The 19,130-nt window shown below is 43.7% G+C and overlaps 1 protein-coding gene across 1 annotated transcript in view; it reads left to right on the top strand.

Moving 5' to 3' along the window:
- The window catches only part of LOC147108174 (protein unc-13 homolog A-like), a 470,724-nt gene that overhangs the window by 430,617 nt on the left and 20,977 nt on the right, over positions 1-19,130 (top strand). The window contains exons 35-37 of the mRNA XM_086004706.1: positions 7,920-7,976; positions 9,306-9,386; positions 17,146-17,293. Of these exons, the coding sequence (XP_085860832.1) occupies positions 7,920-7,976; positions 9,306-9,386; positions 17,146-17,293 (286 nt within the window). The remainder of the gene's footprint in view (positions 1-7,919; positions 7,977-9,305; positions 9,387-17,145; positions 17,294-19,130) is intronic.

The following is a 19,130-nucleotide window of genomic DNA, read 5'->3' as shown; positions in this document are numbered from 1 at the left end:
CTATCTAAGTTGTCTTGTGATGGGCCAGAAAGTTTATGCTCACCAGTCTCGGATGTTGGGACGCCTGCTCCGTGCCCCGTTGCCTGCCGATGTCTTTGGGGTTTTCACTGCCCAGAGCAGAGATACCCCAGTGATTCAAATGTAACTGCCGGTATCCTGCTTCCTGGGACGGGCTCTTCATTGTCGATCTTCTTGATGGTAAGGCAGGGCACCGGAGTTCAGGCAAGAGAGAGAGAGAGAAATATGGCTTCCCGAGGGACTACTTATACCCCTTTCTGGGAGCCCTTATCACTCGCCAGATCAGCCTGTTTCTTTGTCTGACCTGGACATGTTGAAGATGAAACAAAGGAAAACGATCTGGGCCCATCGACCTGGATGGCCGGCTAATCGGTTTTTAAACGTCTCGTAAGTGTTTCCCTTTGTCTAACTGGTCTTGAGATGGGGCCACTCCAGTTTGAATGCCCCGTTGATCGTTTTCAAACAGTGTTGATGTCAGCTAACGAAGGTCTGAATGCAGCTATTACACGTTGATTGCCTGTGCAAACGGCCTTGATGGGTTTTAATCAGAGGCCTGAATGCCACTGGTTTGCTTCTCATACATAAATGCAGAAGGCCTGTCTGACTTCTAATTTTTGGAACATTCCTCCTTTGTCAGTCCAAACCTGAACTTTGCAGGCCTTGGCCATGAGGTTGACCGTAGCCATCTTGTTGGGCCCTGGAGCCCTGGATTTTAAACTCAGTCCAGCCAGGGTTTCTCCAATAAGCCAGAAGTAAATCTTCAGGGGAGACATGAAATTTGCGAATCCTTTCAAGGCCCACTCCAGAAACTTGAGCACATGATCTAGGCTGACACTTCAGTGCAATACTGAGGGAGTCAGAGGTGCTGTCTTTCAAATGAGACATTAAACCGAGCCCCCAACTGCCTGCATATAAGATTCTATGGTGCTATTTAAAGAAGAGCAGGGAGTTCTCCCAGAGCGCTAGACAACATTTATTCCTCAATCAACATAAGCTAGTACAGATTTTTTGATCATCTGTCTCAAAGCTGTTTTTGGAACCTTAACGTGTGCAAATTGGCTGCTGTGTTTGCCTACATTACAACAGTGACTATACTTCAAAAGTACTTTTTTGGCTGTGAAGCACTTTGGGATATCCTAAACACGCGAAAGGTGTTATATTAATGCAAATTCTTTCTTACTAAGAATAATAAGGGATATAGAAAGTGTAGTATGGCAGTGAAAAGGGAGATTAGAAGAGAATATGAAAAAAGGCTAGCAGATATAACCTAAAAGGAAATAGGGTTTTTATTATAATATAAAAAATAAAAGAATAGTTAGAGAGGATAGGACCTCATGGGGATCATGATGGAGGGAGTCTAATTGTGGAAGATCAAGGTATGACGGAATTATGAAATAAATATGTTACATTCTTTTTTCCACCATCATTTGTAAAAACAGCGTATGTGTACTAGCTCTGTAATCTCCTTCAGCCCCACAACCCCCCAATGTATCTGCGCTCCTCTAATTCTGCCCTCTTGAGCATCCCTGATAATCACTCAACCTTTGATGGTCGTGCCTTCTGTTGCCTCTGCCCTAAGCTCTGGAATTCTCTCCCTAAACCTCTCCACCTTTCTACCTCTCTTTCCTCCTTTAAGACGCTCCTTAAAATCTACCTCTTTGACCTGCCCTAATTTATCCTTATATGGATCGGAGTCAAATTTGTTGTTTTAAAATACTCCTGTGCAGCGCCTTGGGACGTTTTACTATGTTAAAGCGCTATATAAATACAAGTTGTTCTTGTTGTAGAGAAGGATATGGGCCAATTATCACATAACTTTAGAAAGAAATTGGTTCTGAAAAAGTTAGCAGAAGTCAAGGTGTATGTCACTGGGCCTTGATTGAATGCATCCTAGGCTGCTGAGTAGCAATGTATCACCCTTGTTGACGAAGGGAGGAGAAGGATAGCTAAAGATTAGTTAGTTTAATGTCATTTGTTGGCAAATTCTTGTGAAGGGAGGAATTTTACCCCCCCCCCCCAACGACGAGCAGGAGAGGGTTGGTGGTTAAACATTTTAAATCGCGGAATGTGGATCCAACCCGCCGCATATGTGCCTGCTGACTGACCTGCTCTCAAGAGGCGGGACAGTATATTCTAATATTTAAATCAGGCTCCCACAGTATAGTTGGGAGCTTGATTTAAATTTAACCCTGGCCGGCTGGGTTTCCCAAGGCTCGGGAAACCTGGCAGCTAAATGGAGACGGGAACTGCTGGATCAAGCAGATAAGTGCGTTTTATAGCAGGAGTGCTCCCCCGGCCCCTCAACCAAACTTTCTGTCGCAATCTTTGCCAACCCTCTTCAACCCGCGATCTTTCCTGATTACTAGGGATTATCCCCAATGGGCCTGTCGATCTGGTCAGCTGGGAAACGGAATTTTAAAAAATGATAGAGGTGTTGCCATTAAATTCGGCAGGACCTCCCCTTCCCGGGATTTCCGGGTTACCTCCCACCCGCAACGCGCACTCTCTCCACCTCCCTGTAAATACCAGGACCTTGGAATCCATAATTCAAGATAAAATTAGCCAGTATTTAGAAATGCATGTATTAATCAAGGACAGCCAGCGCAGATTTATTTAAGGTAAATCATGTTTGGAAGTAGTTTTTGAAGATATGACCGGATGAAGGGAATGAATTGTTGTAGTTTCAGAAGATGTTCAATAAGTTGTCAGCCGTAACTCAGTGAGGAGAGAGATTGGGAGAAATGTCTTTGCACAGAGGATTGTTGGAACATGGAATGGTTTGCCATATCGAGTGATTGAGGCAGAGACCATTGCATCTTATAAGGGAAATTTAGATATATATTTGAAGCAGAGGAAGATACACAGCTATAAAAGCAAATGTTTTATTTTCATGAGGTGAAAGCAGGGCAGTGGGATTAGTTTTGGATTGCTCTAGCATAGAGCGGGCACAGATACAATGGGCTGTATAGTTTCCTGTGCTGTAAACTTATACGGTTCTAAAACTGGTCTCAAATTTGTGACAAGTCAAATTTTCCTACTTGAATAAAATGTTGGAAATAGTTGTCACACAAGCAGTTTGAGTACTCTTCAAGGGCCTTGTTTGAGACTTATAGAGAATGTTGTGTATTACGAAATGATCTGACTGTTCAATACTATTGCAATAATTGTTTTATATGGATTTCATTACACCTTTCCCATGTTTAGTTGGAGTGCTTAACTCAGTCATAGGCACCATAAGAGTTGATATTTGTAAGATCTGAAATGGTATTTCTCTCCATTACACTATCACTCGAGCAAAGTGGGGAAAAAAAGTGTTCCATTCCCAACAATGTCATCTGTTAGCTTGAAGACCACAATACAAATCAAGAGACAACTAAAAGAATAAACGATAATTCTCTTGTATGGGTTGTAGCATTTATCCAATAACAAAGTTTCAAAACATCCGCAACCTTCACCCAGTGATGCATCTCATAAGCCTAGAAATGCCTTCATAAAATTAGCCAATGAAAGTTTAATATATTTGTATTTTAACTGAGGTGTTAACCCATTTATCGCAATCATTTACCCTTCCCAGACTAAACAAATAATGATGCATGTTAAATGATTAACATGGAAGATACCTACAGGTATCCTGAACACACACAACATTTAAGAGGGATTTATTTCAAAAATACAAATGCTTCATACAACGTGGGAAAAATATATATGCGTAAACTTGAGGTCATCCAAAACTCGGCTGCCCGTGTCCTAACTCACACCAAGTCCTGTTCACCCATCACCCCTATGCTCGCTGACCTACTCCCGGTTAAGCAACGCCTCGATTTAAAATTCTCATCCTTATTTTTAAATCCCTCCATGGCCTCGCCCCTCCCCATCTTAATTAAGGAGTCAATTACTGCTGTAAGGAGGGATGATATATTAGCGGGTTCCTCTGATGAGGCCATATGGGTAGAACTTAAAAACAAAAAGGGGGCAAGCACTTTGCTGGGAGTGTACTATAGGCCCCCAAACAGTCAGGGGGAGATAGAGGAACAGATATGTAGGCAAATCTCAGAAGTGCGAAAATAATAGGGTAATAATAGTGGGGGATTTCAACTTCCCCAATATTAATTGGGATAGTCAGAGTGTGAAAGGCTTAGAGGGTGCAGAATTCTTAAAGTGCATCCAGGAGAGCTTTTTGAGCCAGCGTGTAGAAAGCCCTACAAGAGAGGGGGCGGTACTGGACCTAATTCTAGGGAATGTAGCCGGGCAAGTGGTGGAAGTGTCAGTAGGAGAGCATTTTGGCGACAGTGACCATAATTCGGTGAGATTTAAGGTGGTCATGGAAAAAGACAAAGACAGCCCGGAAATAAGGGTTCTAAATTGGGGGAAGGCCGATTTTAATATGATAAGGCAGGATCTGGCCAAAGTGGACTGGGAGCAGCTACTTATAGGAAAATCCACATCAAAGCAGTGGGAGACTTTCAGAAGGGAAATAGAGAGAGTACAACGCCAACATGTTCCCGTAAAGGTCAAGGGTGGTACCAACAAGCAAAGGGAACCTTGGATGACAAGGGATATACAAAAATGCATTAGGAAAAAAATGGGGGCTTTTGGCAGTTACAAAAGACTAAAGACGGAGGAAGCCCCAGAGGAGTATAAAAAGTGCAGGGGCATACTTAAAAAAGAAATTAGGAGAGCGAGGAGGGGCCATGAAATAACACTGGCGAGCAAAATAAAGGAAAATCCTAAGATGTTTTATAAGCATATTAAGGGCAAGAGGATAACCAGGGAAAGGGTAGGGCCCATTAGGGACCAAAGTGGCCATCTGTGTGTAGAGCCAGATGATGTAGGCGGTGTTTTAAATGAATTTTTTGCATCTGTGTTCACTATGGAGGAAGACGATGTAGACATAGAAATCGGGCAAGGGGACTGTGATATACTTGAACATATTAGCATCGAGAGGGAGGAGGTACTAGCGGTTTTAGCAGGCCAAAAAGTGGATAAATCCCCAGGCCCGGACGAAATGTATCCCAGGCTGCTGTGTGAGGCAAAGGAGGAGATTGCAGGGGCTCTGACACAAATTTTCAGAACCTCTCTGGCCACAGGGGATGTACCAGAGGACTGGAGAACAGCTAACGTAGTACCATTATTCAAGAAGGGTAGCAGGGATAAACCAGGGAATTACAGGCCAGTGAGCCTAACATCTGTGGTAGGGAAATTATTGGAAAAAATTCTGAGGGACAAAATTAGTCTCCACTTGGAGAGGCAAGGATTAATCGGGGATAGTCAGCATGGCTTTGTCAAGGGTAAATCATGTCTGACCAATCTGATTGAATTTTTCGAGGGGGTGACAAGGTGTGTGGATGAGGGAAATGCTGTGGATGTGGTATACATGGACTTCAGTAAGGCTTTTGACAAAGTCCCGCATAGGAGACTGGTCAAGAAGGTAAGAGCCCATGGGATCCAGGGTGCCTTGGCACGTTGGATCCTAAACTGGCTGAGTGGCAGGAGGCAGAGGGTGATGGTCGAAGGTTGCTTTTGTGACTGGAAGCCTGTGTCCAGTGGGGTACCTCAGGGATCGGTGCTGGGTCCCTTGCTGTTTGTGATCTACATAAATGATTTGGATGAGAATGTAAAAGGTATGATCAGTAAGTTTGCAGATGACACAAAAATTGGTGGGGTGGTAAATTGCGAGGAGGAAAGCCTCAGGCTACAGGACGATATAAACGGGTTGGTCAGATGGGCGGAAAAGTGGCAAATGGAATTTAACCCTGAAAAGTGCGAAGTGATGCATTTTGGACGGACAAATAAGGCAAGGGAATACACAATGAGTGGTAGGGCCCTAGGAAGCACAGAGGGTCAGAGGGACCTTGGTGTACATGTACATAGATCCCTGAAGGCAGCGGATCAGGTAGATAAGGTGGTTAAAAAGGCATATGGGATACTTGCCTTCATTAGCCAAGGCATAGAATAGAAGAGCAGGGAGGTTATGATGGAGCTGTACAAAACGCTGGTAAGGCCACAGCTGGAGTACTGTGTGCAGTTCTGGTCGCCTCACTATAGGAAGGATGTGATTGCTTTGGAGAGGGTGCAGAGAAGATTCACCAGGATGTTACCTGGGATGGAGCGCCTCAGCTATGAAGAAAGACTAAACAGGCTGGGGTTGTTTTCCTTGGAGCAAAGAAGGCTGAGGGGGGACCTGATTGAGGTGTACAAAATGATGAGGGGCATAGATAGGGTAGATAAAGAGGAACTTTTCCCCTTAGTAGGGGGGGTCAATAACAAGGGGGCATAGATTCAAGGTAAGGGGCAGGAGGTTTAGAGGTGATTTGAGGAGGAACTTTTTCACCCAGAGGGTGGTTGGAGTCTGGAACTCACTGCCTGAAAGGGTGGTAGAGGCAGGAACCCTCATAACATTCAAGAAGCATTTGGATGAGCACTTGAAATGCCATTGCATACAAGGCTATGGACCAAATGCTGGAAAATGGGATTAGATTGGACAGGGCTTGATGGACGGCGCAGACACGATGGGCCGAAGGGCCTCTTTCTGTGCTGTATAACTCTATATGACTCTGTTATCTCCTCCAGCCCCACAATCCTCTTTCTCCCTCTCTTTCCCCCCCCTCCCCCCCCTATGCTGTGCTCCTCTAATTCTGGCCTCTTGAGCATCCCTGATTTTAATTGCTCAACCATTGGTTGCTGTGTCTTCAGCTGCCTAGGCCCTAAGTTCTGGAATTCCCTTCCTAAACCTCTCCGCCTCTCTACCTCTTTCCTCCTTTAAGAAGCTCCTTAAAACCCACCTCTTTGGCCAAGTTTTTGGTCACCTGCCCTAATTTCTCCTTATGTGGTTCTGTGTCCAATGTTGTTTTATAGCACTCCTGTGCAGTGCCTTGTGACGTTTTACTATATAAATATAAGTTGTTATTGTTGTATGCAAGTGGGTAGCGAGAGACAAATTTAAGCATCTCCGAGGGAACATTTATTTTGTCTCCAAAGATTCACTCAAATTACTAGTTTCCAGACATTGACAATGAGAAACAAATTTGGCTTGGTCAGATCACAGGAAGCCCTGCAACTACAATTATGTGCTCATTAGCAATTCAAAACACTGATCCTTGTCTAAATTCTGTTTAAATTGACAGACAAGAGAACACACATTTGTGACACACATGATTAACCATAAGGACAGAGGATAAAGTGACTTAGATTGGAAGGGGAAAATATTTTTTATAAACTGTCATCAGTAGATTCTTGCCAGTAGGCAAGCAGATGAAACACTTTATGACAGAAATTTCCATTGATTAAGAGAAGCGTTTAATTGCTCTAGTGGGCTAAATAAGGAAAGTTTTGCCAATTGCACATAGTCGTAATATTCATCACAAGATTGTTATTCAATTCATTTATGTGGTAATGGTATTGCTACATCAGAGTTTTTCAGTATAAACATTATAGAAATGTACACTGCATGTGTTGCATTGTATGATTTTTTGGGGGTTAATCTAAATAGTAACTTAAGCCTGAATTTGCAACCTAGTTTTTGCACTGCAATCTTACCACCTACTATGTTTTGTAATCACTTCGTATATCTTTAATTATCAGGTATTTAAGGTAGATTTCTCTGATTTTATCATTTCTCATTGTGAAACTCTCTCTAAATATAAGTGGTCACCACTGTGAATTTTTGTTAACTTTTTGCATTTAATTGATGAGCAATATGTGAAAAGTAATGAATATTCTCTTTTCAGGGAAGGGTGAAGCTTGTCTGTCACAGCGATGTAAGAAAATAATTCAGTGTTGAATGTGTCTGTGACTGTATTTTGAAATGTTTTGTGCAGTGCAAACTTGTTACAGTTGTTTTTTAAACTGTTATTTTAGCTGAGTTTTGGCATTCATTTTTTTTTGTCTTTTCTGCTCCAAAGGGCACACAGCTTATTTTCAATGCTGCAAAAGAACTGGGGCAGCTTTCAAAGCTAAAGGTAGGAGTGTAATGCATCTTAATCCACACCATTACCCCTGTGACATACAATCATCTATCTAGTGAAGTGGCTTCTAGTATTCCTGTTGCTCGGTGAACATTATGATTCCAGCCCATAGTACAAAATGAGCACAATTTATTCCACCAATTTTGCTGTGTGTCTTAATTTACTAAGAGTACAAATGCTTTCTAAACTTAAAAACTAAGCATAAAAATGTAGCGGTACCGTGTCTCTCTCTAGTTTCTCTCCTATCTCCCCTCATGGCCTATCTCCAAGCTCATCTTATCCATGTACAGGAAACTTTCTGGTATCCGGCACTGACGGGACTGAGCTGGTGCCGTACCATCAAAACTGCCGTAGAAACCCGTGCTAATGTTAAAACATACGGAGCTTTTGAGCTCCGTGTGAATCAACAAACCCTGTTGCTTAGCAACAGCTTCAAAACAGTCAGCTGCAGCTTAAAAGCGTCTCTGTAGCTAAGCAACAGCTTCAGCTAGACCTTGCAGAGCCTGACTGGGGAAAAAAGCAATGAGAAGTAAAAAAAACTTATAGGAAACGGCTCCTGAATTTTGCCGGTAGATAGAGCTTTCCAGACATTTAACCTCTGGTTAAACGAAAGTTTCCTGTATTAAAATGTATATTCTGTTAGCTTGTTTTATTTGTAGGTAATAGGTAAATTATAACAACCTCCTGCTCGCTTGACCCTAATCCCACTAAACTGTTGGCCACCCAACTTTCCTTCTTGGCCACCATGCTAGCTGATCCCATATCCTCTCCAACACAGACCGCCGATATCCACCTTCGTCACATGATCCATCTGCTGCTGAAACTCTCATGCATGCTTTTGTCACCTCCAGTCTATTCCAGTGTGCTCCTCACTGGTCTCCCATGCTCAGTAAACTCCAGCTCATTCAAATCTCTGCTGCCTGTAACCTATCCTGCAGCAAGTCTCACTCACCCATCACTCCTGTTCTTGTTGAGCTACATTGGCTCCTGATCCCCAACACCTCCAATTCAAAATTCTCATCCTCATGCTTAAATCTCTTCATGGCCTTGCCCCTCCCTATCTCTGTAACCTCCTCCAGCCCTACAATGGTAACGGTTGATAACCGTAAAAGTGCACCAAAAAATTACATTTGAAACTCAACAATATCTTTAGTATATAGAAAATAAAGACCCAATACTTAGTAGAGGATATAGGTCATTGTTTTGGAAGAAGGAAATGGTTACAATTGGAATGAGAAATTTAGTGTTAGTAATATGATTTTTTTTAAGTCATCTTAAACTTTTGTTTTGATACTGATTTATAAAGTCTGATTGTACTTTCAGGATCATATGGTCAGAGAAGAAGCCAAAAGTCTTTCCCCCAAGCAGTGTGCTGTAGTGGAGCTTGCACTGGATACTATTAAGGTAACAAAGTGTTGTATTTCAGTAAACATTTGATATTTATAGTTTCTGTTCATAAATGTACTTACTAGTCAAATCTGTATTGATTATTATGAGGCAGCACAATGAAGTATAGAAATTCCACAGGGTGCACACAAAATTAACCAGAGTAAACAGTCTGTGGGAGCATAAAACAATCGGTAAAATACTTAGCATAAGAGAGAGTGATTCAGTAATAGAGTGGTAACTGAGTCAGATTATATTCAAATTTCTGTAGCACATATTTCAATCCAGTTTTTATTTACTGCACACTGGTACAATGTATCAATATGAAAATTAGAACCTCTTAACCATGGCTAAACAGATCAACTGTAGACTTTATACACTGGACTTATGCAATTTCATACCTATTTGTCCTTCAGTTATCATACACATTGGGGGGAATTTTAACTTTAAAAAAAAAAACGGGTGCGTTGGGATAGTTAGTGTTAAAAATGTGAATTCGACCTGAATCTACCCATGGACGGGGGCGGGCAACCAATCCGCTGCCATGACGCGGGCCGTCTATTTCAATATTATAATGAGGCTGGAAGCCTCTTTAATCTCCATTTTGTGTTTAACTGCATGTGGACGGTGTTATGTTCATTAATAAATAGACATTCTTATTATGAACACAGCTAGCTTTTGCTAGTTATTTTATTGAGCACATGTGGACTTGTACAGCATCTTGTAGAGGCTTCTATCTTGACTGCTGCCTTGTGGGTAGCCTAGTGCCTCATGGGTAATGTAGTCTTAATATCATACAGCTGGGTAGTGTAGTCTTATACATACAGCTATATACAGCTCTACTGCTCCACCTAGTGTCCACCACAGAATGACATGTTATTGATCGTTACATCCCCCTTTCTTTGAGGTTTAACAAAATCAATATCAATCAACTTTCAAGAAAACAATAAAGATAATATCAGTAACACTTTTGTTAGTGCTCTATAAACATACACATTTTCAAAGCTTTACATTGTACTCAAAGATTAAGTCTATCAGGCTCTTTTACTTCACGTGTGGATCTTCTCAACACGGGTAAGTCTGATGTGTCTTCATGAGATTGTTCTGGCGGTGAATGACAAGATGCAGTTGCGGCATTGTCATCAATCTGCTCTTGTATAGATCGAGGTCTCCTTGCGATCTTTGCTTGGAGAGGGCTTCAGTGTTTCCTTCACTCTTCATGCCATAACTCTCAATGTAGTCAATGCACTCTCGAAAAACTGCTGGCAGCAGGATCCCATCATACAGCATAGTCCTCTCAGCAGCCTCGGCTAATGGAACACCAAAGATTGGCCTGAGGGAAGAAGGAGTATCTACCGGAACTGCTTCCTGCTCTGGTGCAGGCTTCTTCTTTTTCTTTTTCTCTTTCCACTGCTTAACATCATCTGCTGCGGTTATATCTTTGGACTTTTTCTCCTTGTGTTTTTCCTCTTTGTTCTTTTCTTCCTTTGGCTTCTCTTTGACCTTAAAGTCTTTTTCTTTCTTCTTGGAGAAACTAGGCTTTTTGAAGACATGGATACCCTTTGGCCTTTTCATCCTTGATGGGCTCTCTGCTTCATCACCTGAGTCATCTGGTCTGCTTATGGCACAGTTTATACGGTAGACTCTCTTGACCAGTTCTAAGTCTTCACAAGCTTTGTCACCTAGTATCGAATCAAGTCTTTCAGCCACAACAGAAAACATGAGATGATGCACTTTGTCTTTGACTGTCACTTTAAGTCTGCATACACCTAAGCTATCTATTTTCTGTCCATTATAGCTCTTCAGTAGTACTGACTTTTTCTGTATTTTGGGCTTTTCTTTCATATTTTTTATGTCACTCATACTGATTGTTTGTTTTTGCCCCAGTTTCAATGTAACTAATGCTCCATTTATCTGCAGTGGGATCATCCATTTGTCCACTTTTACTGCATTGACTTTATGTTCAGCATTGTCCATTTCTGAGGGCTGCACATTTTCTGTATCCTTTTTGATATTGTCACATGACACCATTCCTACAAAAAATGTCTCACTTAAATCAATGTCCTCAATTACATTAACTCGTTGCCCTTTCTTTGTTTTTACTTTTAAAAAGCATTGTTTGGCAAAGTGATTCTTTCCATTACACTTTGTGCACATTTTTCCAAACGCTGGGCATTGTCTTAACTGGTGTTTGTAACCACAGCGTTTACAATTAAAAATTTCATCCTCCGATTGCTTTTCATTTCTGTTCTGCCCACGTTTCTTCCCCTTGTAGGACACAGCACCGACAGCAGCATTTTCACTCATTACAATCGCATCATTATTGATTTCACTGAAAGTCTTCGCGTGCTTTCGAGCTAGCTCGCTGGCTTGGCATATTTTCACCGCATTTTCCAAATTTAGTTCGGTTTCTCTCAAAAGACGTTCCCTGACTTTTTTTATCATGAATACCAAACACAATCTGGTCACGAATCATGGATGATTTCAGCTCAGAGAAATTACATGTCTGTGCTTTCAGTTTCAGATCAGTTATAAAGCTATCAAAAGTCTCATTTTGCTGCTGTGTCTGAGAACAGAAGATGTATCTTTCATAGGTCTCATTCTTTTTGGGAGAGCAATGTGCATCAAATTTTTTTAGCACATCTTCTAATTTTTCTCTGTTCTCCACTGGATTAAATACAAATGTATTAAATACCTCTATCGCCTGTGGGCCTGCAACCGTAAGCAGCAACGCTATCTTCCTTGCGTCTGGCTTCGTACCGAATCCGATGGCTGCAATGTAGAGTTCAAATTGCTGTTTAAAAGTCTGCCAGTTGTAGTCTATTTTTTCTGTGAGATTCAAATGCTCTGGTGGCTTCAAATTCTCCATGTCGCTTTTCACAATTTTCAGCAGATCTTCACCACCCTGGTACCATGTTATCACAATCACAGAATCACAGAAACCCCACCGTGCAGATAAAGGCCATTTTCGGCCCATCGAGCCTGCACCGACACATATCCCACCCGATCCCCGTAACCCCTACACCAACACATATCCCACCCTATCCCCGTAACCCCACGTATTTAATCCCCCTAACACTAAGGGTCAATTTATCATAGCCAATCAACCTAACCCGCACATCTTTGGACTGTGGGAGGAAACCCACGCAAACACGGGGAGAATGTGCAAACTCCACACAGACAGTCACCCGAGGCCGGATTCGAACCCGGGTCTCTGGCGCTGTGAGTGCCTTTACACCTGCCTCCTGGATTCAGGGTCCCTGCTTAACCCACCCCCGCGACTGGAGACCCCCCCCACCCACCCCGGCCAGTCCGCCGCTTTCACCCGCCCCAGGGCTCTGAGGCCTCCCCTGCTCCTCCAGCCTTCCCCGTGCTTCTCCCAGCCCTGAACTTCTGCAGACCGCCTCCTCACCTGCTTCTCCGGCCGCCCAGCGATCCTCGGCAGAATACACCCCCACCCCCCCCCCCCCCCGCTGTCCCAGCTGACCCCGACTCCTGATCTTCCTCGCAACCCCGCCCGCCCCCCACCCCCAGCCCTGATACTTCTCCAGCTGCTGCCCGGCCCCCGATCTTCCGCATGGCTGCCACCCGATCTTCCTCGCACCTGCTCCCTTCCCCCCCTGCCCACCACATGCTCCTCCGGCTGCCCCGCGATCCCTCCCTCCCTCCTTCCTCTGTGCAGCCTAGTGCCGTAAGCCCACCCACCCGCAGTCAGCCTCTCAATCTGGTTGGCTACCGGTGGAAAATGGAGGCTTTCCATGCAAATCAGGCCCTGCGGGGAAAACCATTCTCCCGGGTTTACCGCCCGCCTCGGAGCCCCCCGCCCCCCCCCAACCCGCCTTCCCCATTAAAATCCAGCCCTTTGTTTTTATGTCTGATTTTTTTTAAAATGATTTAATTTCTTCTTTCTTTCTTACTTGTATTGTTACACTGAATAAATGTAATTTTTTTTTTGTTTTAATTTTGTATTATTTTTGTTTCCTTATTCTTGATGTCCTTGTAGTAAAATGGAGGTCAAAAACAATACTGGTCATCTAGCATTTGAACCCAGCCTCAAATTCCGAGCCATCTTGACTGAGGCTCTCCCAATTTGGACAGTGAGTGTTCTGACCAGTACTGGCAGATTAAGCTTATTTGGGGTTTACAAGGCCATTCAACCAATCAGATGATTAACTGGTCAATGAATTCTACACTATGGATATGGTAGTTTTAGCAAAGGTACCTATAGAATGTGATTGATGGATTTCATATAGTGATTCAGTCCTTTGTAAATCACTGTAATGAAATAATAAATGATTGTGTGATTCCACTGTCCTTTATGTGATTAGATTTGTGTACTTTGCCCTGTAAAAGCCTCTGATAGTAAATTGCCTCCTGTAACTGTCTTCCCTGACAACTGCCAAGTATTCACTCCATTTTCAAAGCACTTTGAATAATAATTTTGTTTTCCTGGTATATTTAATGGTGCTTTGACTCATCCCAAACCATGACAGTGATACAATAAATTACTTTAAAGAAGCTATGCCTTGTAATATTGCTGAACGAATTAAATCGTTAATCTTGTAGGTACTAATTTTTAATTGTGTTTTTATTAATGTCATTTAAAGTTCTGAAATGATGGCAAATAGCCCATTTTTAATTGGATGCTCTGTGACATGGAAGAGTGGGTGATGCCACTGAAAACTCTTGCCGTGGGATCCACATAGAAATTACAACATGGAAACAGACTATTCAACCCAACCAGTCCATGTTAGCATTTGCCCTCCACACGAGTAAATTATTCTAATCATATTTCCCCCCATTTCCATTTCCCTTCATTCGCCTATCCAATCTAATTTTGAATGTTGACATAGTTTCTGCCTCAATACTCACCCTGAAAGTGAATTCCATAGTCTCTCAACTCTCTGTAAAGAAGTTTCTCCTGTCTGTTCTAAATCTCTTACATTTAATCTTGTACCTACAGCCCTTTTTCTTGCGATCTCAGCTACTGGAAATGGTCTGCTTCTATCTACCCTGTCATATGCTTTCATAATTTTAAACACCTATCTCCATATCGCCCCCATAATCTATGTTGGTCTAATGAAATAGCCCCAATTTGTTACAGCCTTATCAACCAGAGCCTTTAATGTCATGTGAACCCCCAAAATCCTTTGCTCTTCCACAGCACTGAGCCTGATAGTCAACCCGTTAAAACTTTTTAATTACCAAATTAAACTATGCCCTTTGTAAGGCTAGAACACGTTTTAGTTCCCTCCATGCTGAGATGAAACGCATGAAACTACAACAACAAATTGTGTGTGTGTTTATAGCGAATTTAACGTAGTAAAACATCCCAAGATGCTTCACAGGAGCGTTATCAAGCAAAATTTGACACCAAGCCACATGTGATATTAAGGGAAATGAGAGGTAGGTTTTAAGGAGCATATTAAAGGACGAAAGAGAGGCGGAGAGGTTTAGGGAGGGAATTCCAGAGCCTAGTGCCTCAGCAGCTGAATGCATGGCCTCCAGTGTTGGAGCGATTGAAATCGGGGATGCGCAAGAGGCCAGAATTGGAGGAGTACAGATATCTGCGGGTTGGAGGGCTGGAAGTGGTTACAGAGATAGGGAGGGGCGAGACCATGGAGGGATTTCAAAACAAGGATGAGAATTTTTAAATCGAGGCGTTACTCAACCAGGAGCCAGTGTAAGTCAGTGAGCGCAAGGATGATGGGTGAACGGGACTTGGTGCAGGTTAGGACACGGGCCACAGAGTTTTGGATAAATTCAAGTTTATGGAGGGTGGAAGATGGGAGGCTGGCCAGGAGTGTGTTGGAATAGTCAAGTCTAGAGATAACAATGGCATGGATGAGGGTTTCAGCAGCAGATAAGCTGAATCAGGGTCAGAGTCGGGCAATGTTACGGAGGTGGTCTTAGTGATGACACGGATATGAGGTCCGAAGCTCATCTCGGGGTCAAAAATTACACCAAGGTTACGAACAGTCTGGTTCAGCCTCAGACAGTTGCCAGGGCGAGGGATGGAGCCGGTGGCTAGGAAACAGATTTTGTGGCGGGGACCGAAGATATTGGCATTGGTCTTCCCAATATTTTAGTTGGAGGGAATTTCTGCTCATCCAGTACTGGATATCGGACAACCAGTCTGACAATTTAGAGACAGTGGAGGGGTCGAGTGAGGTGGTGGTGAGGTAGAGCTGGGTGTCGTCAGCATACATATGGAACCTGACATGTTTTCAGATGATGTCGCCGAGGAGCAGCATGTCGATGAGAAATAGGAGGGAGCCAAGGATAGATCCTTGGGGGACTCCAGAGGCAAGAGCGGGAAGAGAAGCCATTGCAGGTTACCCTCTGGCTACAACTGGATAGATAAGAGAACCAGGCGAGTGCAGTCCCACCCAGCTGGACAATGAAGGAAAGGTGTTGGAGGAGGGTGGTGTGGTCAACCGTGTCAATGGCTGCAGACAGGTCAAGAAGGACGTGGAGGGATAGTTTACCACAGTCACATAGGATGTCATTTGTGTCTTTGATAGGAGCAGTTTCGGTACTGTGGCAGGGGCAGAAACCTGATTGGAGGGATTCAAACACGGAGTTCTGGGAAAGATGCGTTCGGATTTGCGAAGTGATAGCACATTCAAGGACTTTGGCGAGGAAGGGGAGGTTAGAGATGGGGCGGTAGTTTGCAAGGTCAGAGGGGTCAAGGTTTGTTTTTTTGAAGAGAGGATTGATGACAGCAGATTTGAACGGGAGGGGGATAGTACCTGAGGGGAGAGAACTGTTAACAATATCAGCTAACATGGGGGCCAGGGAGTGAAGTTGCGTGGTCAGCATTTTAGTGGGAATAAGGTCGAGGGAGCAGGAGGTGGGTTTCACGGACAAGATGAGCTCGGAGAGGGCATGAGGGGAGATAGGAGGAAAAACTAGAGAAAGATGCAAATTTAGGGCTAGGGCAGGAGGGAACCTTAGAGGAAGTTTGGCCCGATAGGCTAGTATGTACTCCGTACATACAGAACTGTTAAAAGTATGAATGGGGGTTCCCTTTTATTGGTTGGACCAGCCCACGTGATCCCAGGAGCGCCTACGAACTGCTTGCGCCCCTGGGATACGTGGGGCTCTGCCCGCGCGGACCTGGAGAGGCCCAGGATCGCAAGCCTCTGTACCTCCCGGGCCACCAGGTACTTTCGTAGACATTTTGCAGGTTGGAGGCGTCCGCCCGCGGGAAGCCTCTGATCGCAAATGTTGGCCCAATGTGAGCAGCAAGGCCACGTGAGATGACAAGGTCAAGGGGGGTGGCTGTGAATATGGGATGGGGAGTTTATAGGGAGGGGGAGTTGAAAGGAGGATGGAAGGGCAGTGAACCCAGGAGAGAGAGCATGATGTTGAGATGGAGGACTAAAAAGAACACATCGAAATCATTATAATTTCACCTTTTTATGTGTTATATAAAAACTATCTAGGGAGAAGCTCAGAAGGAGCCTATTTGGCCCATTAGCCCTGTTCAGGTGCTACCTCCACATTGCAGCTATTTACTGTAAACCCATTTCCCTGTTGTTGCATTATTAACATTTTTTCTTCAAGTGTTTATCTAATTCTCTGTCAAATATTGCAATTGACTTTGCTTTATCAATACAATTTCAGGCAGCCCTTGTAATGCAGGTAATAGCACATGTTAACCAAAAAGAGTAATTGTCCATAGTTAGCCTGGTTTGCTATCTCGTATGAAACTTTAATTTCGTGATCTTCAAATGTGATTCATGGAGCTGACTGAGTGTCTTTAATGATTCAGCAATATTTCCATGCGGGTGGAGTTGGCCTGAAGAAGACCTTCTTAGAAAAGAGCCCAGATCTACAATCTCTACGGTATGCTCTGTCGCTCTACACACAGGCTACTGACACCCTTATTAAAACATTTATCCAGTCTCAGTCATCTCAGGGTAAGTACTGCTTCAGTCAATCTGCCTTGTTCGCTAGATGCATGTTAGCTGCCATACAGCTTTATCGTTTTGGTATGTTTTTATTGTATATTCTGTAACAATTAGATCATTTTAACTGATATTGTAGACTAATTATTGTGAAGGATCAATATAACTGACCACAAGAGTAGGTATTCATGAATGTTAAAAGCCTACATTCCTGGAACAAAATGTATCAGTGCAAAATAAGCACAAGAAATCCTTTAACAGCCTTTGTTGGTTTGTCCATGCTCCTGCTTTGAAGCTCCTTGTTTAATCAACTCTGTCCCTTACTCCAACACACTTGCACTGAAATATTCATTATCACCATAACAGCACAGTGGCATTTATATCAGTGATTTATGAGTGAAATGTTTCCAATCTAAAATAATAGAGAAATCTAGGAATATATGTATTTACCTATCTAATGTACTACGTATTAATAGGCTACTATGCTAAATTTCATTAGGAAACAACTTGATTTCCATAAGTGCCAGGATTATGGATCATCAAGTGTCCCATTATATTCGAAGCAGTTATGCCAGAGAAATAGCTGCAACTATTATGCTTTATTGGGGACACTAGTTGCTGTCAAATGCCACCAACTCTGTAGAGTTGGGATTAATTTATTTTGCGAAGCATGCCAGTTGCATATAAATAATAATTCAGCAAGGCAATTTTTTCCCTTGAATATGCTGTTAGTCTGCTCTTGTCGAAGGTCTAATTTACAATCTTTAATTAATTTAATTAATTCGGTGTTACGTTCTTATACCTTTTATGTTATATTTATTTGTAAAAAATGAGACGAGCAGCCCTAATAAGAGGGGCCTTCACACTACAGTTGGTTTAGAGTAGATGCAAGCAGTAAAATCTGACAAAACAGCAAACCTCTATATATAGTTATTTGCTGACTGTCCAATCCTATTTCTGATTTTAGAATTAATAACTACATTTTTTCAATATTTATTGAAATATTTGATATTCTTTGGGCCCTTAGAGTTTCCACTTGGGCGCTATTGGCGATTCACTGTTATTGCCCTTATGAAACTGACCGCAACTTCAGGATGTAGCACATGAGCATCTAAACGTGAAAATCCTGAAGTTGTGGTCAGTTATTTACTGCTCTGACACTGGCTGCGGTGTCTTTCCCCTCCCCCCTCACTTCCCCCCCTCTCCCCCCTCCCCCCCCTCCTCTCCCCCCTCCCCCCCTCTCCTCTCCCCCCTCCCCCCACTCCTCTCCCCCCCCACCCCCTCTCCTCTCCCCCCCACCCCCTCTCCTCTCCCCCCTACCCCTCTCCTCTCCCCCCTCTCCTCTCCCCCCTCCCCCCCTCTCCTCTCCCCCCTCCCCCCCTCTCCTCTCCCCCCTCCCCCCACCCCCCTCTCCTCTCCCCCCCCCCCCCTCTCCCCACCCCCCTCTCCTCTCCCCCCTCTCCTCTCCCCCCCCTCTCCTCTCCCCCCCCTCTCCTCTCCCCTCTCCTCCCTCCCCCCTCTCCTCTCGCCCCTCCCTCCCCTCACCCCTCCCCTCCCTCCCTCCCTCCCCTCCACCTCCCCTCCCTCCATCCCCCCCTCCTCCCCTCCCCAAGTTTGCTGATGATACAAAGCTGAGTGAGAATGTAAGTTGTGAGGAGGATGCAAGGAGGCTTCATGGGAATAGAGACAGGCTAAGTGAGTGGGCAAGAATATGGCAAATGGAATATAAAGTTGGAAATGTGAATTTATCCACTTTGGTAGGAAAAATAGAAAAGCAGGGTATTTTTTAAATGGTGGGAAGTTGGGAAATGTTGGTGTTCAGAGGGACCTGGGTGTCCTTGTACATGAA

Source organism: Somniosus microcephalus, chromosome 13 (assembly GCF_052327205.1).
Source record: "Somniosus microcephalus isolate GS21.2 chromosome 13, FLI_Smic_1.0, whole genome shotgun sequence".
NCBI classification, from domain to species: Eukaryota; Metazoa; Chordata; class Chondrichthyes; order Squaliformes; family Somniosidae; genus Somniosus; species Somniosus microcephalus.
Note: the sequence above shows the minus strand (reverse complement) of the source record. Positions and strands in the feature narration are given on the sequence as shown.